The following is a 27,392-nucleotide window of genomic DNA, read 5'->3' on the forward strand; positions in this document are numbered from 1 at the left end:
TCATACAAAGTGAGATGCAATGGAAAGCAACAAAATCAGAATAAAAGTGATGATTTATGTACGTAAATCTATGCGGAGCAGAATTTTTGACCAATTGCATGTATTTATTTGAGTGAATTAATTGGTATTCAAGACTATTATAAAAAATAAAGCACTGATAGAATTTATTATAATAGCCAATATTTATTTTAAATGACCCAAAACTGAAATTACTGATGATATTATAAACCTATTTTTAGATTTTGTTCAAGATTAAGTGTGAACAACATTCACAGTTAATCTAAAACTATAAAATGACTTTTTAAATAATCAAATGAATTAAAATCTAAATAAATTAAATGATATCTTTTCTTGAAGAAAGCAGAACTGTCCTGATTTTAAGTCTTTTTAATACATTTGTTATTGAAGGAAAGTACAGTAAAGGAAAGGATTGAAGGAATATTGAAGGAAAGTAAGTCTGAATTCACTTAAAAATTATATATAAATAATTAAAATAAGCTAACATTTAATACAATATATATATATATATATATATATATATATTTAATACAATATATTTATATATATATTATTGGCAGGGCTATTCAGAGTGGCAGGACCAAAATAGAAGGCAATATGTCTCATTGTGGCACTTTATGATCAAAATCCTAAAAAAGAAATCATTATGCGATGAGCGGTAAATCGTGTGTTGTTCCTGGTTAGGATGTGGTTTAATGTGAAAAACTGGACTACAGATTAAACAAACTGCCCCAGACATCTAAAGCTCACATCAGGTTATTAAAATATCAGCATTAATGCTAATACCAATGATTACAATCATAATAAAAGTCCTACAATGCAAAAACGATTGATAAGATCATTTCATTGAAACACACTAGTGCAGCGTGAGAGAGGGAACAGGAAAACGAGATCTCCCAAAGGAGAGGACAGGAGCAGGAGAATATGGGAATCTCTCTTAGAGAGTCTCACATAGTAGTCTCTACGATGGTGTGGCTGTGTTTGGTGAAGCCGTGGATGCCGTTAGGGTCCAGCGGGTGAAGCAGCTCACTGTTCTTCTGGCTGTACTCTTTCGGACGAGAGCTTGCACCTCCTTTAACTGGCGCCGCCACAGCTTTGATCCGCTGAACACAACACATTCATTGATTTGAGGACGTTTTCAAGACTATTATTAGTGACAGATTTTAAGACGATAGCAGATTTTATGACACAGAAGTGTTTTAGATTAAGGGTGGACAGAATTGATATTGAATTAAAAATAAAATGTATGAAATTTGCAAATAATAATCTTTTTTGAAAACCAATATCTAAACAATAGCAAATTCATTAAAATATAATTGTTACATTTCTTTCCTTTAAAAAAGTTGAAATTCACGTATTTTAATAGTAAAATACTAAACAAAAAACACATTTATTTTAGAAGGGAAGTAAAAAGAAAAAAAGTCTGAATTAACTTTTTATTTTCTTAATTTTTAAAGACATTTTACAATTAAAATTAAAGTAACAAATTAAATAAAAATAAAAAAGTTACTGTAATATATCCTTTAAAACTATGACTATTTGAATTATTTATACAATACATACATATATTATTTATACGAATAGTATAATAGTATAGTATTTATACTTTATATATATATATATACTTTAATATATATACTAAATTTATTTTCATGAAAAAAGTATATTTTTTACACATTTAGTATCTAGGGGACATAGAAAGAGTGTTTTCTTTTTAATAAATAGCTTAGCTGTATATACATATAAATATATATAAATAAAACTTTAAAATTAGAATGTCTTTTTTTTTTCTATGATTTATCTGTATATGCAATGCCAAATTAATCAAAACATGATAGACAAAATGCTTAAAAAAATTATAATTGACAGATTTTAACAGTTGTTTTTACATTTATTATAGAGGGGAAGTAAAAAAAAAATCTAATAAACTTTTTTTAAATCAATAGAAAATTTTTAGAACAAGTTAAATAAAAATAAATTATTATAAAAGGCCTTAAGTTAGTGTAATATATGCTTTAAATATAGAATTATTTTTTTAAATATAGAATTCCTGACCATTTTTAAAATTTTCTTTTTTTTTTTTTAAATCATCCTTGGACAAAAAGGTTTTGCCCTAAATTAAGAATCATCCTGATGTCAGATATATTGTACTTAAAAAAAAAGAAGAAAAAAGAAATAGATTTGTATGCTTGGCATATTTGACATCATTCTCACCTCTATCAGGGATCCGTCTGATCGGATGATTTTGATGACGACCATCATCGGGATGCAAATCATAGAAGTCAGCGCAAGAGCCCAACCCAATCCAATGGACCAATCCGGATACTTGTAAGACTTGTTATAGGTGAGCGGCTTGTATTTGACCAATGAAAAGACAAAACATCCCTGAAATGGAAAGATGGGAATGAACACAAACCATTGCTGCTGGCCATATTTCTCAAGCATGAGTTGTGTTTGCACACTTACAACACAAAGGACGGGTGTGATCAGCATCCAGCTCCATTTCATCCAGCTGTTGGGTCTGTAGCCGATCATGTCCTCTATAGCATCGTAGAAATTATCAGCCCCTGCAAACACACACATGCATCTTTATTCCTTTTTCCTTTTTTTTGATGGGTTTTTCCAAACCCTCAACACTGAAAACATGAGGAACAGTAGGCAGATTTCATGTGGGGTCACTCAGGATGAAAAACAGAGATCTGAAATAAACCCAGAGGACTGACGGGATTATATAAAACTAAATAAGATTATACAGTATAAGATTAATCTCAGCAAACATAGTTAGACTCACATAGTTAGCAACATTAATGAGCTTAATGCAAAGATCATAAGAGGCATGACGCTACGAATGAGCTCAGGATTTATGTTGTAAACACAAGTGACCATAGCTTTTGAAGAGACACCCGTTTAATAGTAGTGCATAGAGTATAGTGTGTGTTTATGATTGTTTACAGTGTTTTATCACATGACTCTTTTATGCTCACATTCACAGTCTAATACCTTGATTTTTATGATGATTTGTGTGTTTGGGCATGTTAAATGCTTTTGAAAGTCACTTATACTCACCAAGGCTGCATTATTTGATCAAAATATAGTTAAAATAAAACTTCTTTTTTTTTTTTTTGTTAAATATTATTTCAACTGAAAATTAAAATTAGGAATTCATTCTGCCTAGCAACCACCAAGAAAATTTATTTGAAATAGAAATCTTTTTTTAACATTACTGTTATTTATGATGAATAATAATAAATAAAAAAAATCAAGTTGATCCCAAACTTTTGAATGGTAGAGCATATAAAGGACATTTTATATGTTGCAAATGTATATATATTAGGAATTAAAATTCTTAAATAATTCAGATTTTTCCATCAAATGTATACAAATGAATTTTAATATGATTGAAATATTTATTTCCTTAAAAAAGTACAAATTCACTGATTTGAACAGTTTTTTAAAACACATGTATTATAGATTGTATTATAGTCTGAATGAACTTTTTCTTAAATAATTAAGAGAAAATTTTACATTTTTACAATAAAAATAAATAAAAATTTAATTAAATTCTAATAAAAAGCCTTCTGTTATTTTAAAATATCCTTTCAAACTAGACTCTTTTTCTTTAAAATATACAGTACAGACCAAAAGTTTGGACACACCTTCTCATTCAAAGAGTTTTCTTTATTTTCATGACTATGAAAATTGTAGAGTCACACTGAAGGCATCAAGGGCTATTTGACCAAGAAGGAGAGTGATGGGGTGCTGCGCCAGATGACCTGGCCTCCACAGTCACCGGACCTGAACCCAATCGAGATGGTTTAGGGGTGAGCTGGACCGCAGACAGAAGGCAAAAGGGCCAACAAGTGCTAAGCATCTCTCGGGGAACTCCTTCAAGACTGTTGGAAGACCATTTCAGGTGACTACCTCTTGAAGCTCATCAAGAGAATGCCAAGAGTGTGCAAAGCAGTAATCAAAGCAAAAGGTGGCTACTTTGAAGAACCTACAATATGACATATTTTCAGTTGTTTCACACTTTTTTGTTATGTATATAATTCCATATATAATTCCACATGTGTTAATTCATAGTTTTGATGCCTTCAGTGTGACTCTACAATTTTCATAGTCATGAAAATAAAGAAAACTCTTTGAATGAGAAGGTGTGTCCAAACTTTTGGTCTGTACTGTATATTTATATAATACTAAATGAATTAAAAATGATTGCTAGGTTTCTTGTCTTGAAAAAAAAGTAGAAATCCCCTGATTTTAAGATTTTGTATACTTTTATTATAGTGGTGAAGTAGAAAAGTCGCGCACTAGTGAGCACTTACCGTAAACCCAGGCTACTGCAACACATTCAAAGAATGCAACCCAGAGAAGGCACACACCGCTGGCGGCGTAGTAGTCAAACAGCTGGAAGACGTACATGCCACCCTGAGACAGACAGATGCACTTTCAGCATTCACACTCCCTGAATCAATACAACACTCTCCTCCGGCTCGCTCTCTCTTACTTTAGTGACCATGGTGAGTCCCAGCAGGTAACTGATGAGGCAGATCACAGCGATGAAGATCTCTCTCCGGTATCCCTTCCTTAGGAGGGATGGGTGCAGGTCCACCAGAGAGGTGATCTGACCCTCCACTTCTACAAACTGAGGGAAAAAAAACTGATTCAAGAAGTGCCAGTGCTATTTGACAATTATTTATGTACCACTGTAGTATTTATTGATACTTTCTATTATTTGTTTTATTTTCGGTTTTCTTTTTCATTTTAGTTTAAGTGCTTTTATTACTTTTTATTAGTTTTTCTCTTTTTAGCCTTTATGCATTTTTTGAGTGAAATTTTAGTACTTAAACTTATTGATTTCAGTTAGTTGACATATCTTTATATTTTCAGTTTTCATTTAGCATTTTAGGTTTAGTGCGTTTGTATTTTTGGTTTGTGTTTATATAATTTATAAATAAATAAATTCATTATTTTAACCATTTAAGTACTTCAACAAACTTATCTATTTCAGTTAGTTTACTTTTTTATTTTTACATGTTCAGTTTTCAGTTTAATTTTAGTAATTTTCTTATGTGCTTTTGTTAACTTTATTACTTTTTTAAATATTTATATTTAGCCTAAATGTATTTCCATGTCATTTTTTTTCTCATCTAATATTTATATTTTATTTTATTTCAGCTTATTTCAATTAATGAAAATGATTTTGAATTGTTTTAGTTGATAATAACAAAACTTAGATTTCATCCTAAAAGTGTACGTATGCATAAAAGCTAGATTTTTTCGTACACACAAAAGTTGTCAGATTTATAAAACCATGTGTAAGCCAGCAAAAATTCCTTTATAAATCCCAGTCAGAGGAAGATTGTGAGTAGGAAGACCTTATATCCCTTATGAAACAAAAATATATTGCAGTATATTGGAAAATATCATGTAATATATTAGGCATATATTCTTATATATGGGATTTAATATTTATTTTTTCCAATATATTGCAATATATTGAAAGCGGCAATCATTTGTATATTTTGCAATATATTATATAATATATGTATAATCAATATATTATTAAATGTATTCAAATATGTAATATATTAGAAAATAAAAAGGGAAAATAATATATTACAATATATCACAATATATTTTAAGAAATATATTGGTAAATATATTTTCCTTTCGTAAGGGATGCACCATATATGGAGCTAACAACGCCTAGTTTTACTATGCATAACCTCATCTGCATATAATTTCTATGCATATTCCCATCCACGTGACACCATATTTAACACCGTTAAAGGTTCAAGACATTAAGGAAATATGAGATATGGACTATAAATGCTATATGTGCCATACACAATTTTTATTGCTAAAAACCGTCCAGTATCCTTGTTATTTTTTAGCATAAATATATAAAAATAAAAATCCCTAAAAACAAAACTGTTTCAATTGTTCTCAGATAAATATTTTGGAATATAGTTTGTTTCATTCCCTTCCACTGGCCGAATAGTATTTCATTTGTTTAAAATAATTTAAATCAAATTTAATTTATGCAGTTTTGCTGATAAGGTGAACATCTTTGAGTTATTTTTAGCCTATATTTATTGCATGGTAAATATAATTGTCTGATTCGGCAAGTCACTTACAAAGTAGCCTATTTTAAAAAGAAAACATGCAAATGACCATTTCCCTCAAGTTGTATCCTTCAAATAGAGTGGAGTTTTCATAATGTTGTAGAGATGACTTCAGGGGACATCAACACCTCTGGGTTGTACAGTCAGATATTATCATTGGATATATTCAAACCGACCACTGAATCCAGCAGTGTCCCCCATAATATCAAAGTGCACATCATTGATCATTGTTCTCACTAAAAGAATTTCGCATAGCATTAGATCTGCAGTTTAGTTTAAAGATGAATTATTGTGCATCTATAGCACTCCTCGCTTGTTGCTGTATGATATTGTGCCTGGTGTGACAATACAGTTATAAAGATGCATGATTTACTGAACAATGTGACAATTTAATTTGATGTAAATGAGAAGTGAATGAGAAGTCATGTGAAGCAGAAGTCATGTGATACATTGGATAAATGCAGTCCAGTATGGACACCTTCTAGTGACCACCAGTACAGCATTGTTAGTTTTTACTGTTTTTGTTTTCATAAATTTTAGTTTTTTGCATTTTGACGTAGGCATATAATTTTAGTTGATCAAATACAATTTTCTTTGATAACATTTAAACATAGCAAACTTTAAATTGCATAAACATTGAAAATGTTTAACCCATCATGGGTTTACATTCAATGTCATTTCATCATGATTACAGATTGCCCTTGATTTTCTGTGTTTTAATGAATGTTTAACATATCGCATTACAAGAGAAAGTGATATTATGGATTATGAACTTGTATTTGGCCAGAAGTGATGGTTTACAGTTAAAATGTTTTAATTGATATGTTTCTTAAAAACACGCTTTTCACTCACAAGATGTTAACTGATGGACTGGAAGTTGTTTCAACTCTCAGCCAAGAAACAAAGTAAGTAACTTAAGTATCTGTTTTGTTTATAGTGGGATTGACGCTAATAAAACACGGGCAAGAAAAATAAGGCTTCACGCTAAATTTTTTCAATTATTATGTAAAATAAAGTATAATTATTATGAAAATGTGTATGAGGACTGATTTTCTTTTTTATGATGACTATCCCTGATTAAACAAACAAAACATTAAGTAAACATCATTAACAAACATTTTCTCAAAAAACACTGTTTTAATGTGTCATTCCTCTTGCAGTCATCTACAAACAAACAATGGTGACATTTGACCCTGACCTGTGGAAAATCAAAACATACGTGCTTCAACACACAGTCGGAGAGATTATAAACTGGAGAGTGAATGACATTCATAATAATGGCACCCTTATTTATATCCACACACTTGTTTGCTGGTGTGTGTGTGTGTGTGTGTGTGTGTGTGATGTAAGTGTAATTTTACACACACATTCGCAAAAGGAAATGTGATCTGCCGCACGTTGGCTTTTCAGCAGGTCATATGAGCCTGGAATACCTTCAGCGTCTCCTGATATGTGAGTGAGGGGGTGTGTTTGTGGGAGGCAGCCCAAAATCTAGCGCCGTAATTAAACACACATCACAGAGAGATGATGTTTCACATCAGGACTAAGCACTATGTTGTTAAGTTATGACCTGCTGGCTTAACCACCACCTCAATGTTTGCAGTATTTGTTCTTATACCAGTACACTCATAGGTCACACCACCCAGAGGATCATTTTATTACTCAGAGGTTAGTGGCTAGGTGGCTTGTTTGTCTTAAAGAAATAGCTCATCCAAAAATGGAAAAATCAATTGCAGCGGGAAGTGTAGGTGTGTGTTTGTGTGTGTCGATCTCACCTGACTGTCTAGGCCCAGCAGCAGAAGCATTATGAAGAAAAGTATGGCCCAGACCGTCGGCAGGGGCATCATTGTGATGGCCTTTGGATACGCGATGAAGGCCAGACCAGGACCTGGGAAACACAAACAAAGGCACGTCATAAAGAAAAGCATTCACTGATGCATTTCACATCGCAGCACTAAACATGACAATGCATATAATTCCTTGCCGGCAACACACCAAAATATGTTTTAATAAATATTCATATGAAAAAAAATTATTAATAAATTAATATTAATAAAAATTTTATAGTTATGTTTAATGGGTCTCACTATGTGCAGTATAAGCACCAAACTAAATCTTCAAGTGTTCTCATGAGAGCCAGACTGAAAAACTTATCTGCATCTTGTACATTTCTATATTTATGTGTGTATATAGCACACATGCAGCAACAGGTCTTATATTTGTGAGTTATATTATTTTAAAAAAATAATATACAAATGAATAGGTATATTATTAAAAAACACCACACAGAATCTTGTAGATTACAATCTGCAACTAGACGGATGTACTGTTACTTCCTCTACAGTCAGAAATCTGGGTGTTATATTGGACAGCAATTTGTCTTTTGAAAATCATATTTCCAATGTTACAAAAACTGCATTCTTCCATCTTAGAAACATTGCCAAGCTACGAAACATGTTATCTGTTTCTGATGCAGAAAAGCTAGTTCATGCATTCATGACCTCTAGACTGTACTATTGTAATGCACTTCTAGGTGGTTGTCCTGCTTCGTCAATAAACAAGCTACAGGTAGTCCAAAATGCAGCAGCTAGAGTCCTTACCAGGTCAAGAAAATATGATCATATTACCCCAATTTTACAGTCTCTGCACTGGCTACCTATTAAGTTCCGTATCAGTTACAAATTATCATTACTTACCTATAAGGCCCTAAATGGTTTAGCTCCTGCATACCTAGCTAGCCTTCTACCACGCTACAACCCATCACGCACCCTAAGGTCACAAAACGCTGGACTTTTGGTAGTTCCTAGGATAGCAAAGTCCACTAAAGGAGGTAGAGCTTTTTCACATTTGGCTCCCAAACTCTGGAATAGCCTTCCTGATAATGTTCGGGGTTCAGACACACTCTCTCTGTTTAAATCTAGATTAAAAACGCATCTCTTTCGCCAAGCATTCGTTAATGTATCTCTTAAATTGTGAGTGTAGTTGCATCTGCATTTTTATTCTTTAGCTTGGGTTAAACTAATTTTACTTTGTTGGATCAGCAGCTATGCTAATGATGTCTCTATTTTGTTTCTATGTTTTGCCACGGAAGCTCCAGTCTGGATCCAGAACAACTGAGAAGAGATGATGCTGACCCTCAGAGGACCCCAGATGATCCTTGAATCAACAAACAGAACTAACAATTATTGCTACATGTGTGACTGCATCATATAATTACTATTAATTAATAATATTGATAGTTCATCATCTAGCTGACTACGTGTTGTATTATTATTATTATTTTTATTTTTATAAAATCCTGTCAAACGTGCACAAACTACTAGCTACTACTAAATATTATAGCAACATAATTTTCTGTAAAGTTGCTTTGTAACGATTTGTATTGTAAAAAGCGCTATACAAATAAACTTGAATTGAATTGAATTGAATAGGTTGTAGTGTGAAGTCACTTTAAATAATTTCATGACTTTATACATACAGTGTAGTCAAGGAACTGCATAAAATAAGATAACTTTCACATAGTATGCACATTCTCATTCCAAGAGTTCTGTGTGAGCAGGTTGGTGACCTTTGACCCTGAGCATTACCTGATTCGGCCACATCGGCGATGGCCACGCCCTGCTCCTGAGCCATGAACCCCAGGACGGAGAAGATGGCAAAGCCTGACACAAAACTGGTACCACTGTTCAGGCATCCGAGCAGCATGCAGTCCCTGAACACACACACAATATCTGTACAATAAATAGACAGCATATAAATATTAATATAAAAACATGTGAGTCCTCACCTGTAACAGTTATACTTGTACTTATTATAGCTTCCCAGTGATGTCATCGCACCAAGACAAATAGCATAAGAGAAAAAGATCTGCGTGCCTGCATCAATCCATACCTACATCAGTCCACAGAGACAGGGATTTCAGTTTGCTACATCACATTACCATCAAAAACAAAGATTTCTTTCTGCCTGTCTCAATACCTCAGGGTCTTTTAGGCGGGTCAGATTGGGGTAAAGGTAAAACTTGATGCCCTCGGCAGCGCCAGGCAGAGTCACACCACGAACCAGCAGCACAATCAACATGAGGAAAGGAAACGTCGCTGTGAAATAGACCACCTACAGACAGACCGAGAACAGGTCAGAGGGGTTTGTGGATTTCTATTATGAATTTAAAACAATTATATACCTACATAAAGCAAGCCATATTCACAAATAAAACCCACTGAGTGCCACAAACTCTGAAAGGAAGGCGTGTGAAAGTGCACATTAATTGGGTCTTATTCAAGAAACATGCACAGAATGGATTTCTGTGTAATTCGCTCATTCTTTCGTAAAGCGCTGCATTGAATTAAATGTTTTCACAAATGATTGGCACGAAAATCAGTTCTGCTCGTGTTTCAAGAATGAGGCTCAGTGTGTCTGCGATTAAAATCCAAAATCAAAACGTATCTCTATTTATTTCATTTTAATTGACTGTTCAAAGCCTTGGTTATGTTGGGATGTCTTATGACAGCTGTAAATAAATAAATATATATGATAGTATAATTTTATATAATATTATATATATAATATTAAATATATGCAAATATAAATATATAAATAATATTTCACAATGTTTCAGTTTTACTGTATTTTTAATCAAATTACTTCAGCCTCAAGAATGTTACCGCTGAAGCCAAATGGCCATGTATGCTAGTGTGCTTCAAAAAAGGATCAAAATATATTTATTCTAATTATTCATCTTGCTTATTTTCTTTTACAATATGCAATATAATATCATATAAATCATACAGTACTGTCATTTAAAATACCAGAATTTTTGTCGTTCTTAGCTACTTCTGTAATCAAACACATAGTAAGTTTCAATCCGGATCTAACTGAAAATTGGGGAAGTCAACTTGACTTATGAATATTAATATTGAGTATTCCTATCTGATTTATTGAATGGCCAGCAACAACCACTTGGCTTCTGCTTGGTCATTTTATGCAGATGGCTACATTTAAAATATAATGACCAAAACGTGGGGGGACAAACTTAGATATTCCTACACTCTCAGAAAAAAAAGTACAAAAGCTGTCACTGGTGCAGTACCTTTTCAAAAGCTATATTTTTGTACCTTTTAGGTACTAATATGTACACTTTAGGTACTAATATGTACCTTTAAGGTACCGATATGGACTCTTTAGGTACAAAGGTGTGGTTTTTGAAAAGGTACCACCCCGGAGACAACTTTTGTACCTTTTTTCTGAGAGTGTAAAAGTTAAATGGCTGTTACACCCCTGCTTGTGACATTTTGCCGTACTTTTCTCATCCTCTCCCTCACCTTGCCGGTGGATTTGACTCCTTTCCAGATGCAGAAGAAGCAGATGATCCAGACAGCCAGCAGGCACAGCGCCAGCTCCCACTTCAGACTGCCGACCTCGTCGATCCCCGAAGAGATGCTGAGGACGTTCCTCCTGCAGGCGACATCAGAGTGATGAGGATGAGCGTAGAGCACCTGTCCTGCACACACACCCTCAGGACACTCCTACACGCTCGATACTCACTCCCAGAATTCAGTGACCGGCGAGGTGAGGTTGGTGAGGTTGGTTGCGTTGGTGAAGAGCCAGAGGGTTTTGTTCTTGCGGACGGTGTCCTCCACACAGTTCCCGGTGTTCCAGCTGTGCCTGCAGCGAGCCCAGGGCAGCTCGTGCTGGAAACACTGCAGCAGGTAGTACAGACCCCACGCCAGGATCACGATGTAGTAGATGTTCAGCAGGGACACGATCACGATCGAGGCGTAGCCAATTCCTGAAGCATAAACAGAATACAAGTCAATATGAAAGCATAACTCCCCCTAATTGCTTTCCTAAAATACATATCTGGTTTACTTTTATTATAATTATATATAAATGTATTTATATAAATTATTTTGTATCTATATATATATATATATATATATATATATATATAAATTATATAATATATAAATTAATTTACGCTACCATTCAAAAGCTGTGTTGATTAAAGGTGCTGGATGTAAGTTTTTGACTCTACTAAAGCATTAAAATACCATCATATGTTCACAGATATTTAAGAAACATGCCAAGTTAACATACTTGTTTATCTGAAAAACAATGTTACAGTCAGTTATTCTTCTTTGAAAATGTGTGTTCCCGGGTCAGAATGTCGGTCTCTGTTTTGGTTTGTGAAACCCGGCCACTGCCAGTTTACCCAATTTTTATTTCAGCAGAAATTTGGCGGAAAACACAAAGTATTTCATTTCATTCATTTTCAAGTGTGATCGTTCCTGTTGGTGTCATCAATCTGGCAACCTGCGTGTGCATCAAGTCTGAGGAGGAGGGGCCGGGTGAAAAAACCTCTCCAATATTTTGAATTTGGACTGCAATACCTAGTTCAACCACTCGATGTCAATTCTACAAACAGCACCTTTAAGTGTTTTAGGTGTTTTTTTTTGTTGTTGTTTTTTTAAAGAAGTCACCAAGGCTGCATCAAAAAATATTATGAAATATTACTACAATTTAAAATGGCAATTTTCTATTTGAATGTATTTTTAAATGCAATTTATTCCTGTGATGTCAAAGCTGAATTTTCAGCATAATTATTCCAGTCTTCAGTGTCACATGATCCTTCAGAAATCATTCTAATATGCTGATTTGCTGAAATGAAATAAATAAATACTACTACAACAAACTGGAAAATTTTTACTTTGTTCGTTTTCATTTTATGTATGTATGTATTTATTTGTTTTGATTGTTTATATATTTATCTATATTGTTTTATTTATTTAAAATTTATTTTAATTTAAGTCTGTAATTTTGATCGATTTCTTGCCCGGGAGCCATTAAGGAATCATTATTCATATAATTTTCTCTTTTATAAAATATAAATGATTGTAAATGTCAACAACATTGTTCAAATTCAATCGATCTGCCACTTTATTCCAGTCGTTAAAATAAATGTTTAACTCCTACTTCTTTAAATATTTTATATGTAGGGTTTTATGGATCATTACTCAAATATTTAGTAGTGAAGCTGCACACAGCTGAGATAATGAGTCTAGCACAGCTGAAGGGACAATGAAGCTTCACCTGTTGGCTCTGACACGTCTACGTCTGAAATTGTATTTTTGGTGTTCATTTTTCTAGGGTTGAGGGCAGGCAAAGGCTGAATGCCAGTTTTATGCTATAATTAATATAAAGTGCCACAAGCTCACTCCGTGGTGCCAGGAGCTGCTGTGAAAGCTGACAACAGAATGCCAAACGTGTATTTGAGTATGTATGAGCAGGACTTCACAGTAGGTGCGTTCTCGTGTTCATGAGAGAATAGTCAGCTGTCAGTGAGACTAAGAATATAATCATTGTGTGAAAGGGGACAATGGGCTCACGCTGTCAGGAAATATTGCCCATCTGCACCGATGGGCTGATTACAGCCCAGCCATGCGAGCGACGTGCCCGTGCAAGTGTGTATATAGAGGTCAGGCACCAAAATAATAGAAGGGAGTGCTAGAGGGTCTATGGAAAAGTTTAAAGAAAAGCAGTGTAAAGAAAAAAAATAAAAATAAATAAATAAATAGATCAAATTAAACTAAATTATTTAATTTGATTTAAATCAATGATAATAATTTCATATATTTGATTTAAATACTTTTCTTAAATAAAATGTTAGAAAATAAATAAATACAATTATTTAATTTAATTTATTAAAATAAATAATTGATTCAATACATTTTATTTATTAAAATAAATACATTTAAAATAAAGTAATACAAATACAATTTAATAATAAAAAATATAAAAATACAATTGTACTTACTAATAAGACTAAATAAAAAAATTTAATAAATAAATCAGATATTAAATAAATCAATACAATTGATAAAATACTAAAATTAAGTTTAAACAAAAATAAGAAAAAAAGTGTTATAATTAAAGAAATAATGTAAAAAATAAACTAAAACATTTCAATAACTAAAATAAATAAATTTGACTAAAATAAAAAAAAGTTTAAAAAAATACAATTGAATAAATAAAAAATGTTGTATATTTTACACATTATTAATCAGGTCTTTTTACATGAGAATATATAGCTGTTATATAGATAAGTAAAAAATAAAGAAATAAACATTAGATTTTTTTATAAATGCATAATACAATTATTTTTGTTATTATAATTATAAATTATATTTGTTTTAAACAAAATAAATCTGATTAAAATAAGTAAATGAAATGTGATTAAATTAAATAAAAATAAGAAATGCATTATAAAATGTAATAATTAACAAGATCAGCTAATAAAACATTAAGTAAATAGATTTAGCTAAAATAATATAAAATTAATTTGATTTAAATACGTAAAACATTTACAAATAAATAAATACAAGATTAATAAGACACTAAATAAATTAATTTGATTAGAATATATATTAAAATAAATGAGATGAGATCTCCTCTATATATATATATATATATATATATATATATATATATATAAATTAGTGATGCACCGAAATGAAAATTCTGCGCCGAAACCGAAAATTTAGGATGCACTTGGCCGAAAACCGAAACTTAAGCCGAAAATGGCTTCTTTTAAAAACGTATATATATATTGCTTGGATTTAATGGATCTGAATTGAAAAATCACAATATAATAATCAAACTTTTATTAACAGTTACATAACAAAACATAAAATATTTTTTACAATAAATATAAATAATAATTATTCTTCAAGTTTTATGTTCCATCAAATAAAATAGTTTTTTAAAAATTGTGCAAAAAAATCCACAGTTTTGGAGATTTTTGCAGAACAAATGATACATATTGCAACTTTGCTGTCCTCTCGTATAGGGCTGTCACTTTTGTGAAAAAAAAAATCCTGTTCGATTTTTGAGACATAGGCAAAGTGTTCATTGAATCGTTAGTAAATTGCCTATATTTGGCGTTGATCCGTTTTTCAACGCCAAATATAGGCAAATCCACCGACAACTAAACAGGCATTAGGGCGAACGTAAAGAGGGCGCTTGAGACGCGCACAAGTCAGCAATGTGGACTGCCATAACGTCAATGAAAAACATTACTGAAGGCTACATTGATATTATGCACTAATAGGCTCTGTGTGAGTGCCGGCCCGAGCCTCTTGGGGGCCCTAAGCAGAATTTGATTTGGGGGCCCCCCTCCCACCACACAGAGTCACCTGTGCTAGATTATTGACACAAATGTCACGCTATAATGTTATAGCGAATATTATAAACGTATACAGTGAGGTTATAATACAAAATAAAAAAAAAAAACGATACTTAAAATATTTCACTCTTTTATTAAAACTTCTGAATACAATCTGTCACAAAACATTAAATAAACTATTTACAAATGTGCATTAAATGTGCAATCTTTTAAATAAAACCAAAATAGACATCAATATAATAAAAAATAGAATGTTACAAAAAAAAAGATCCTTAAATAATGAAAGCAAACATAAGAACAGCAAGGGTTCAACAATGACACCTCACAACTGTACAACAATGACCTCAAAATCGTTCCTTTCTTGCTTTTCTGGAGGCAAAGTCACTGATGACATCATTGTATGGTATTGCTTGGCCAACTTTGTTATTAATACTAATGACTGCAAGTCCACTTAGTCTTTCCTGGGCCATTGATGATCTCAAGTATGTTTTTATCAATTTGAGCTTGGAAAAGCTCCTCTCTGCTGAGGCAACTGACACAGGCAGAGTGCAGGCTATCCTGAGAGCTACCCAAAGATTTGGGTAAAGCTCACACATCTCATTTTGTGAGAGGTATGTGAGAAGCTCAAAGGCAGTCATCATAGTTTGGGGAAGTTCAGGAAGACTCTCTATCTCTACTGCCAGTGCGCTACCATCAATATCAGCCTCCTCTCCACAAGAGAGTTTTTCCCCAAGAAGCTCACATTGCTCCCTCTGGACCTTTCGATCTAGCTCCCTAAAATTGAGCAGCACTCCAAAGTTCTCTTTAACCTCACTTAGAGACTTAAATCTATCCTCCAATGACAGAATGCTACAGTCCACTACAGCATTAAAAAATGACACTTCCAGCCTCTTCATAGCATCCACTATTGGCTCATCTGCAGCCTCATAGGCAAAGTGCCTTTTTGTAGAACGCAATCGCTTCTCTTTCAGCACTGCTTCTGTGTTCATCCGCTCACAAATTTCTTTAGCAGATGTCTGTGCATCACAGAAGCCTGTTTTTCGGTAACTGATCAGTTCACCTTTGTTCTTTTTTACAAGGTTAACCGCTACATCAAGCTGCATGTTGGTTGATTGTAGAAGCTTGCTCGTGATGTTAATTTTAGACAAAATGTCACACCAGACAACACAACAAATCTGAAACCTAAATGAACCTATCTCTTCTGCGAGGGAATTGGCTTCAACAGGCACTACAGGGTCAGTCGCTTTACTTCTCACTTCTAGCAGGGCTTCCCTCACCTTCTCTGACTGGTAGCGCAAAGCTTCAATACTTTTTATCCGGCTTTCCCAGCGTGTCTCACTCCAGGACTTGAGGGTGATGTCAACAAACTTCCGTAAGATGGCCCACCTTTGAGTGGACCCAGCAAACAAATTGTACACCTTCTCCACATTTCCAAAAAAACAAGAAGCATCCGTTGATGCTTTAGCCGCATCTGAAACTGTCAGATTTAGTGTATGAGAACTGCAAGGCACGTAAAAAGCCCTTGGATTCTTAGCCAATAGCCTAGCCTGCACACCTTTGTTTTTTCCCTTCATATTAGCCCCATTGTCATAGGACTGCCCCCGACAATCCTGAAAAGGGATGTTCAATTCCTCAAGCCTGTTAAGGATTAGATTGGACAAACCCAGGCCAGTGGATTCTGGAGCTATCAGAAATCCTAAAAAGTGCTCTTTTATTTCTGGTGTTTTGCCCAGAGTGACTGTGCGCACCACAACAGACATTTGTTCATGGTGACTAACATCAGGTGTAGAGTCTAAAATAATTGAATAATATTTGCAGTCCTTGATTTCTGCCACCATTACCTTAATTATTTTGTCACTGACACACTCTATCAGCTCATTCTGGATAGTCTTACCCAGGTACGTGTTGTGCTGCATTCCACTATCAATTCGTCTGATGTGATCTTTTAACACCGGGTCAAATTTTGCCATCAGTTCCACCTCTTTAAGGAAGTTCCCATTGTTGGCCTGGTGCAAAGTATCGACAGACCCCCTGAGTGCAAGATTCCTCTCTGCCAAAGACTGAATTATACTAATCAAACGGATGAGAACATCTCTCCAACGATTTCTTTCTGCCTCCAAAAGGGCCATTTCTGTTGCAACAATAGTCTTCTGCTTAGAAAGACGGAGGGCAAAGTCTTTCCACTTCACCATATTATTGCAATGATCTTGACTATTCTCATGCTGTTTCAGCAAAGCACCTACATTTACCCAATCACGCTGTCCCTCTGTTGATAGTTTTGTGGACTTTCTTGAGAATATTTTGCAACAGAAGCAGTAAACCGCATCTTTTTTTTTTGAATAAATCAGCCAGCTTCGCTTGATTTTTTCCCCATTAACTAACTGTCTGTATGTGTAGTGGTAGTGAAAGCTTCGTCCATCTGATTTCTTGGGGAAGGTAAAGGTGTCACTTATTGGCACTGGCCCTCTTCTTACCAGATCAGTCCTTTCTGAGTCTGACAGGAATGCTGACCATTCAACTGGGTCAACTGGAGGAGCTGTTGATAGCTGATCTTGATAGCTGGAGCTTGTTGAGGGAGTAGATGGGAAATCTATTGCAGTGGTTGCAGATGTAGAAGGACCTGTAGGGACATTAGATAAAAAAAAAATAGAATTATAAAATAACATAACACAGAATATTTTATAGTAAAGCCAACACAAAACAAAAACTTTTAGATTAACTGACCTGTCATGCCGGCTGAAGTTGAAACCGATGTACCAGTGAATGTAAGTGCTTGTAACTGCTCCTCGCTTTCAGTCGCTTGTAACTGCTCCTCGCTTTCAGTCGCTTGTAACTGCTCCTCGCTTTCAGTCGCTTGTAACTGCTCCTCGCTTTCAGTCGCATGTAACTCTGCATGTAACAAACAAACAAATAAATAAAAAAAAGCTAAATGTGTCATGTCATATTAAAGGACAATTCCAGTGAAAAATGAACCTAGGGGTAATTAACACATGGTCAAATGTAAAGAGTTTTATCTCTAAAAACAGATTAGCTTATAACGCTAGTATATGGGGCACATAGTAAGTATAAAGTATCGTTTAAAGTCTTTATAAAGTATCTTCTTATTAAACTGTCTGTACACTTACAAAGTTCTCAATACTTCGGTTTGCATGTAGGGACCCTCATTATGCTACCGTGTTAGTGTGAGGCTATTTTGAGCTTTGTTAGTGGTATTAACTAGCGATTTACTTTTACTTACTCTGTGCCCCATATACTAGCGTTATAAGATCATCTGTTTTTAGAGATAAAAATCTTTACATTCGATTATCATGAAAACGCATTCCAGGGAACGATCGACTCAGTAACCATGTGTTAATTACCCCGTAATTGTCCTTTAACAGGCTATGTAACCATTTGCCATCAAGAAAAACCTCACCTGCTGTATCATCACCTGAGGAGGCTCTGACACTTGATGAAACATTAGGGGCAGGTAGGGTTGGTTGTGCTCCAAAATACTTCAACAGTGTTCCTGGGGAAAAAAATAGCATTTCATAAATGCATAGTTGATCGAGCAGAATGAGTTTATTTTGCCATCATTACTTACACAACAAGCAATTCCACAACACACCTAACATTTCATATGCTATTTGCCAAATGAGGCATAATTGCAGTATGGTGAAAACTTAACATGGTGATCTACTACACTGCAGCCTATAATTATAAGGATAGCACTGCTAACGTTACATCAATCGCCACCATATTAATTGAAGTCTCCCTCCCCACCCACCAACATGGTTTTGGTATATTTTTTTCATAAAGATAAATACCGCATCTCTCACAAAGATCTTAGAGCAGAGAGCGCACGTGCATTGCCTATGAAGCTGGAACATTCACTCATGCCAAGCTGGTTAAGCTGGCATCGGTGTTTTCTCCAACTTAAACAGATATCTATCAATGTGAAATACACACCTAGCTGCTACCTAGATAGATAAATGTATATTAATAACATTTCACTGTTGATGGCGGGGATTTAGCTCTGGTGATGGCTTATAAATATCATGAGTCATGACTAGCTAGCTGCTAACGTTACCTCAAGTAACGTGAGCACAATTTGTGCTGCTGCTGCACAAAACATACTGTAAATAATCATGCAAACATACCTTTATCTCGCTCTTTTTTCTCCTCCTCGGTCCTTTTCTTTTTTCTTTTTTCGGCACCTGAGGGATACGTCCTTTTTTGTGACATGGCAGGTGGCTAGATTCGTGACGAGTGACGTGCAATTCCGCGTGTGCGCCCGCGCCTGCGCGAGTTGTCGTGACAGCCGTCGCGAGGTGTCTAGTGTGTATGCGCATGACTCAAACGCAGGCACAGCAGCAGTTGTCGACAAATTTTTATTTTCTTGAATTATTCCTTCATTCATTCATATTCATTAATTTATATCACTTGTTTAAGTTATTTAATTGTAAAAAAAAAAAAACGATTAGGGGGCCCCCTGGTGGCCAGGGGGCCCCAAGCAGCCGCTTAGTTCGCTTATGCCTCGGGCCGGCCCTGTTGTGTGTGTGTGTGTGTCAGAACCTGCAGTTGCTGTGTGACGCGCGTTCGCTGCGAGCGTATAGTGACGAGCTGGACGCGCTCCGAGAGAAGGCTGTTAAAATCGATTCCCTGTTTTCGTTTTCGAAACTTGTGTTGGTTGGTCCGATCGATTGTGCAGCTTTTGTGACAAGCTTTTTTGATTGTGACAGCCCTTTGACATGCTTAATCTTTGATAGGCAGACGCGTGATAACAGCTCGAGCGTGAGTGAAACCTAAGCGCTTGCTCACGGATGGGAGGGGCGGGTGACATTCATTTTCGGTTTACGTTTTCGGCTGTTTTTTTTATTTCGGCCCGAAACCGATAATGCCATTTCGGCCGAAAATTTTCGGCGGCCGAAATTTCGGTGCACCCCTAATATATATATATATATATATATATATATATATATATATATATATATATATATAATTTATATGAAAATACTGCTTCTAACACATCCACTCCATTTGGCTCCTGAGCTGAGAGGAGATCTCATCGCAAGCATCTCAGTCACCTCTCACAGCTGTTGCCATGGAGATCAGAATACTTGTCCAAATGCAGAGCGGTGTGTTAGTCACAGCAGCGCAAATCAAACAAATCTTGGGGAAATTAAACGCACATGTACTGCATGTGTATGAGTGACCAGCATCCCGCTCACACACAGATAAGAACACACAGAATCTGGACATGACGATGCGTTTGGAAAGAACACAGCATCTTCTAGTGTTGCCTAGCAACCGCAGCAGATGCTGAAACAGGTCAGAGTGAAGATGATTTAACGAGCCACATCTGCAGCCAATCAGACTCAAAGCACATCACAGTAACGACCGTGCCGATTGGTCGATGCCGCCGTGAGGGACCACGAATAGCCAGTAGGGGGGATGGGAGAATTATGAAATACGATTTATGCTGATTAAAATGAGCTTGAGCCGAATGAGTCATTAAATACCATCAAAGTCAGACCTGTCTCATCCTCTCTCTCTCTCTTCACTCTCTCATCCATTTGTCTCACCAGTGAAAATAGGGCAGAGTTTCCCCCAGCAGGTGATTCCTCCCTCAGAGGTGAACTGACCGAGTGCCACCTCCAGAAAGAAGACGGGCAAACCTCCACCAAACAGAAAAATGAAGTAGGGGATGAGAAATGCACCTGGAAACACCAACACAAGATAAAGAAGGTGCACATAACACAGAAAACCACATTTAAGGAAGTTCAATTACCAGAAACACAACACAAATTATACTTGCATTTATGAAATTGCAATGGACATCCACTACCACTTAAATGACAATTTATATAATTTTACAGCTTAAATAATACAGATTTTTGTATAAAATAATTAAAGCACTTTAACAAAAATACAAGCTACTCATGTTTTGCATATTATGTAAAAATGATGGTACCGGTAATATTATAGTATATTAATAATATTACATGATAATCAACGGTATGTCACAGATGCTGTTGAAAGCATGTAACTGGTATTGTTTCTGCTAATTGCAATAAACCTGAAATAAAATAAAATATAAACACCAAAAGAAAAACTATTAAAAAAAAAACAATAAAAAGTCACCTTGGAAAAAAAAAAAAAGAAACTTAAATAAATATAGAGAAATGACTAATGCTGAAATAAAAATAAATAAAAGCTAAACAGATGTAAAATGATAAAATCAAATAACAAAATTAAAATAAAGTTAAATTGAAAACCGAAAATATTAAATAAAAGCTAATTCTAAATATTAAATACAATAGCGTATAGATAACTACTAAATATATTATTATATTTAGTACTGATATAGTGTGAATATAGTATACAGTATGATAGTTTTATACAAATATTTATTAGCACAGAACAGAATTCAATATATTAATATTTGAACTTGTAAATCATGCAGAAGGTCAAAATGTATTATAAAACACTGTTCTACCTTTTTAGAATAGGAACAGATTTGCACACAATTATTTTTTTGCAATGAGCTCAAAGATTTTAAAGGGGTAGTTCACCTAAAAATAACAATTCTGTTGATAACCAAACAGAATTTAACTTTTCGGGTGAACTATCCCTTTAATGTCACAGGATTATGTTTGCATGTGAAATTAGCAGTTATTTACAGCACACAAAGATTAAAGAGTGTTAGCTCAAACATATTTTGTTGTCATATTACACATGTAAACACACTCACCTCCGCCATTCTTATAGCAGAGGTACGGGAAACGCCAAACGTTGCCTAACCCGACGAAACCTCCAGCCACGGAGAGAATGAAATCCAGCTTGCTGGCCCATTTCTCCCGCTGTGGTGCTTTGCCCTCCGCCTCGTCCTCGGGACGCGTGCCGGGACTCTTACCAGGAGACGGCTTCAACGTGTCCTTATGGAAATCTTTGAGACACTGCAACTTTTCTTTCTGTGCCATACTGAGAACGAGAGAGGAGAAGGGGTTGAGAATGATATACACTATGATCGAATGAAATGAATACTTTTATTCAACAAAGATACATTCAATTAATAAAGTGACAGCAAGGACATTTATAATGTTGCAAAATATTTATATTTCATAAATGCTATTTTTTTACTCTATATTCATCAAAGCATTCTATAAAAATCAAGCAGCATAATTGTTTAATAATAATAAAAAGAAATTAATCATTAATAGCATTAATAATAAAAAGACGTTTCTTAAGATATCAGAATGATTTCTGAAGGATCACGTGACACTGAAGAATGGAGTAATGATGCTGAAAATATGAAAATAACAGAAAACAATTTTTTTTAATTGTAATAATATTTCAAAATATTACTGTTTTTACCATATTTTTCGTCAAATAGATGCAGCCATGGTGACTTCTTTTAAAAATAAAAGACCCCAGATATCTAAACTGTGGTGTATTATACTGAGCTGTTAAACTGCCATGAAAACCCAAGAGGATAGAACAAGTCTCATAACAGATAAATAAACAGAAAACCTGAGCTATAAAATCACATCCACTGAGACTGTGCAAAGCATGTACCGTTATAAGCCAGATCTAGAAGCAAAAAAATCAGCAAATCTCAATGCTGACTGCTTAAAGCTCATGCAACTCATGCAAAACATTCATAGGAATCATCTGAATATCACAGAAGCCTCAAAATCTAACATGTAAACAACTATGTAAAGTGTGAATGATAAGACGAAATGAGATTCAGGCCGAACAGGAAGCTGAGAAGTCTGATATCCTGTTTGAAACTCACACTGACGCTGATAAACCAGCTCACTTCATTACATTAGTCCACTTTTCTGTGTTTGGGGGGTTTGATACCATTTTTGTGTCTATATTTTTATCAGCAGGAAGTCAGCATATGACTTATTAACATCCTCTTTTCTAGCCTTCTGATGAAGCCTGGGCAGATACATCAGGTTGTACTGCTCCTGTAAATCATCAAGTGTTTCTGTTATGCATTTCTCTCTTTTAATTATTTTAAAATATGACATTGTCATATTTTAAAATATGGTGACAATGACATTGTCACCACAACAACTTGAATGCAAAGTTGAGCTGAAATGCATGAATTTGAGAACGACTTGGTATTTTCTCTGTCTCTCTTCTTTACACTACATGACCAAAACCTGCTGATCAAGGTCTCCAGCATGATATGAGATGATCCTTAAGAGCATATTGAGCTGCAATTTACTCAAATTGGAAATACTATTTATACCCCAGCTAACAGAACATTCTCACAACTTTTTTTTTAAGTTATATAAATGTTATAAAAAAGTAATGTTCATGGAACATTTTTATAACTTTATTAATATTTGATATACGTTCTCATAACTTTGAGAGAAAACGTTCTGAGATCAACATTCTCTGAAAATCCTTATGATGTTATTTGTACTTGAAACATTTTTGTAATCTATAAATATGGTTCTAATTGCGACAAGAAAATGTTTTAAAAAAATAAATTTTCAAATGATGCTCTATTAATTTAGTACAATGTTGAAATGTTAAAAAACATGTTTTTTTTTTATAATTTGTAACCTTTAAAAAAAAAAGCATTCTAATCTTGACAAGAAAACTAGACATTTAAGCATTTTAGAAACTTTGCCACAATTTTATTATCTTAATTTGTCACCTGGGTCAATATATGTTTTTCTGTTTGACAATTTTCAAAATTCCAAAACTTATTCCAAGTTTTAATTAGATGCTGAATCTTGAGCTCTTTCGACAATTAGATTCCAATGAGCCATTAAATCAAAAACAAATCCATCTAATCTCATCTGGAGAACAAGCCATGTGTCAATTTATTGTCAATTTATATTTGTGACTGGTGTGTCAGGGTCACCAGAGAGTCAGAAAAGCTGAGTCCGAGTGCTAAACCTGTACTAGTCAAATGCCCTTGTGTCTGTGTTTTTGTGGCCATGAGCAAAGAAATATTGCAGGGTCACAACTCAGCTTATCTCAGCTACCATCAGCCTCTTTCAACCGTGACCCCAGTAATGACCTAAGCATGCCCAGATCTGTCATTAGCCTTCATACAGATAAACACCGATAGCTCACTATCAACAAAAGCTATGTAAATTCATGTTAAATTAACCAATGTCATAAACTGAGAAGAAAGAGCCAAGACTATGTATCGGAAGGCCACAACAACAGACAGCTGTAACTTAACATTGTCTGGATATTCAGCTGTGAAGGTTATAAAGTACACTCCAGTACACAAATTGGATGTATTAAAATAAACAGAGCATGTGGAATGGGGATAAAAAGATGGTCTAATGTTTCAATTATACTTTAAAGTGAAGCAAACGGGATATTATAAACTGAAATGGCAACATTTAATCTAATGCCTTCATTTATATAATGGGAGATCAGGTACTCTAATGTTACGCTAATGTTTGGTCATTCAAACAACAATTAATTTTTAAAAGAATAGAGCAGAAAAACTATGCAAACTTTGGGGTTACAAGGTTAGGGATAAAAATAAAAAAATAAAAAAACATGGTGTAAAGATATTACTGTATTTTTGGTCATATTTTACCACATATTGTTGTAATAGCATGGTATTTTTTGAAGTACATGAATATAGAATAGGGATATAAAGATGCTCTTATGTTCCAATTATACCATAAAGCCAACAAAGGAAAACTCATTAAGGCAAATGGGATATTATAAACTGAAATGACAACATTTAAAGCTATCATCTATAATGGAAATTTAGTTCATTGTTGTCTGGTCTTTCAAACTAGAAAACTTTGCCAACTTTGCACAATAGAATATCAGTAAAGTTTAAGGATCAAAAAGATTAAGTTTTAGTACATGGTGCAATGATATTACAGTATTTTCTTGTGATATTTTACCACATATCATTGTAATGCATGGTATTCTTTGAAGTACATGAATATCATAACCCATGTTAACAGGTAACATTCACATAACTTTCACAGTTTTTTTTTTAATGTTGGGACAAAATAATCTTTAAATAATGTTTATGGAACGTTCTTATGACATTATTAATATTTGATACACTTTCTCATTATAAAAAAAAACATAACCAAGTTCACATAACCAAGAAATGGTCTTAATTAATTAAAAAACTGGACATTTAGAAAAAAAACATTTCCTAATGTTTTCAAAATAATAAAATGAAATGTTCCTCTACTGTTTGCACAACCAATAAGAAAAGTTCTTAATAAATAAAAAGAAAAAGTTTAAAAAACGTTCCGAAATTACAACAAATGTAACATTCTCATAACATTTAAAGAAAGATAGAACAGAATTTTCCTCTAATGTTCACATAACAAAGAAGCAGCATTCTTAATAATGATAATAATAATAATAAAATTACAATAAAAACTGGATGTTTTTTTTTTAAAACATGCAAAAATAACGTTTTCATAGCTTAATAAAAACGTTAGCAAAAAGTTCTCAAAACTTTGATATCGGTGAATCAACCCTAACCCTAACTGCAGCAGTACTTTTTGAGGAGGTATGAAGTATTGGGGTATTGAGGAGAAAGTGCAAAGTACTGTTTCTACAAGGTCATCTCATATCATGCATTATAAAACTAAATCTGTCTGCTCTCAAAATTAAACCTGAAAAATATTCCGCTCGCGCGTCGCAAGGTGCCCTAATTTTCCGGCGCGCGCTCCTTATTACATTACTTTTTCAGTGCGTGTTTAATTTGGATACCCTAGCTTCGGAATAAATTATAAAACCTCAAAACGAGTTTTTAGGATACTGCAATTTCGCACCACAAACACAGACATTGCACGAGCCACAATAAAAGGCTTCGCGTGCGGACACGCCTCAAACTCTCATTCACTTGTGAACCAATTGCATCTCCAATGCACATCTATCACCGAGGGTTTTGCGTTCACCACACTAGACCAATGGACACAAGAACTGTGCCCCAAGAACCTACATTGTGTCTGTGCGCGTGCCGGTGTTACATGAACCCACATGACAGGTTTGAGACAGATCTGTCTCACGCGCTGTCAGTGTTTACATGCACGAGCAGTGCAGAATAAATTCACATTAACCAACATTTTTATTGAGCTGTTAAAACACGCACTATGAGAACGATGCTCTTGATGGTCCTGAGGGTGCTGTCACAAGCCTTTTGCTGGCTATATTAGACTGGTATACTGTTTACCAGTAGCCTACTTACAATTCATATTCAATTACAGTGCATCTACAATAAATTGATTGCATTTAATATTTAATGGCATTAAGCTTTCAAAAGCCTGTGAGAGTACAAAAGTAACTTAGCATAGATTTCAATACAATGCCAGAAGCTTAAATAAATTAAATGAGTTCATTCAAAAATAAAATAAAGTCTAGACATAAAGGTGCGCTTCCCAAAGACTCGATTTTAATTTATTATTTATTTTAATAATGAAAAAATGACCGCCCGCCTTAGTCAAAAATAAACGAGTAGCCTACTTAAAACGTTAATTAAATGTAGGCTACATAAAGATGCACTTAAAGATACAGTTCAGCCTCCGCTGACCTGTAAGGTGTCACTCACCTGACAATGCAATGTATAGCGCAAGTCCGTCTCTTGTTCTTTTGTCTTATGGTGGTGAGGCTCCAACGCCAGGGAAATAATCTTTACGCCCTCTCCCTCCGACTTCTGTCTTATATTCGAGTCCATGTAATAACGGAGAGAGTGGAAAAACACCAGGCAACAGGAGTGTTCCTTAAAGAGACAAGCACACGCTCACTTCGCATCCATCAGCGTCGCGCGCGTCGCTCCACTGGGCTTTAATTGTGTTGCTTGGTAATGAGTTGATATGACACCAGCAGGGGGCACAGAAAGCTGTATCCTCCACCGAGTCTTATTTATATTTCATAACGTTTGCTTGTTTTTTTCATGCATATTTAAAAGTCGCTTAGTTTTCAAAGATTAGTACCTGACATACTTATACCAAAATGATTTCTCGAAAATCAACATTCTGCAAATCAAAAAAGAACGGTGATTACTTAGCAGCACTGAGAAAAGTAACAGCATGCATCCAAGCAGTTTCAGCAGCTGTCCGGAC

General features: G+C 34.5%; 1 protein-coding gene across 1 annotated transcript; it reads right to left on the bottom strand.

The window, feature by feature from the left end:
- Positions 1 to 579: 579 nt before the first annotated feature.
- slc6a6a (solute carrier family 6 member 6a) lies at positions 580 to 27,088 on the bottom strand. The gene is made up of 14 exons (XM_059523314.1): positions 26,879 to 27,088; positions 22,061 to 22,290; positions 20,892 to 21,026; positions 11,691 to 11,934; positions 11,468 to 11,600; positions 10,125 to 10,259; positions 9,934 to 10,037; positions 9,734 to 9,858; positions 7,922 to 8,034; positions 4,526 to 4,663; positions 4,344 to 4,446; positions 2,485 to 2,585; positions 2,233 to 2,403; positions 580 to 1,121 (listed from the first exon to the last, which is right to left on the bottom strand). Exons 2-14 carry the CDS (start codon positions 22,287 to 22,289, stop codon positions 966 to 968), a joined length of 1,887 nt encoding a protein of 628 aa, XP_059379297.1. The 5' UTR covers position 22,290; positions 26,879 to 27,088; the 3' UTR covers positions 580 to 965.
- Between the last annotated feature and the right edge of the window lie 304 nt (positions 27,089 to 27,392).

The sequence above is a fragment of the Carassius carassius genome, chromosome 34 (assembly GCF_963082965.1).
Source record: "Carassius carassius chromosome 34, fCarCar2.1, whole genome shotgun sequence".
NCBI lineage: Eukaryota > Metazoa > Chordata > Actinopteri > Cypriniformes > Cyprinidae > Carassius > Carassius carassius.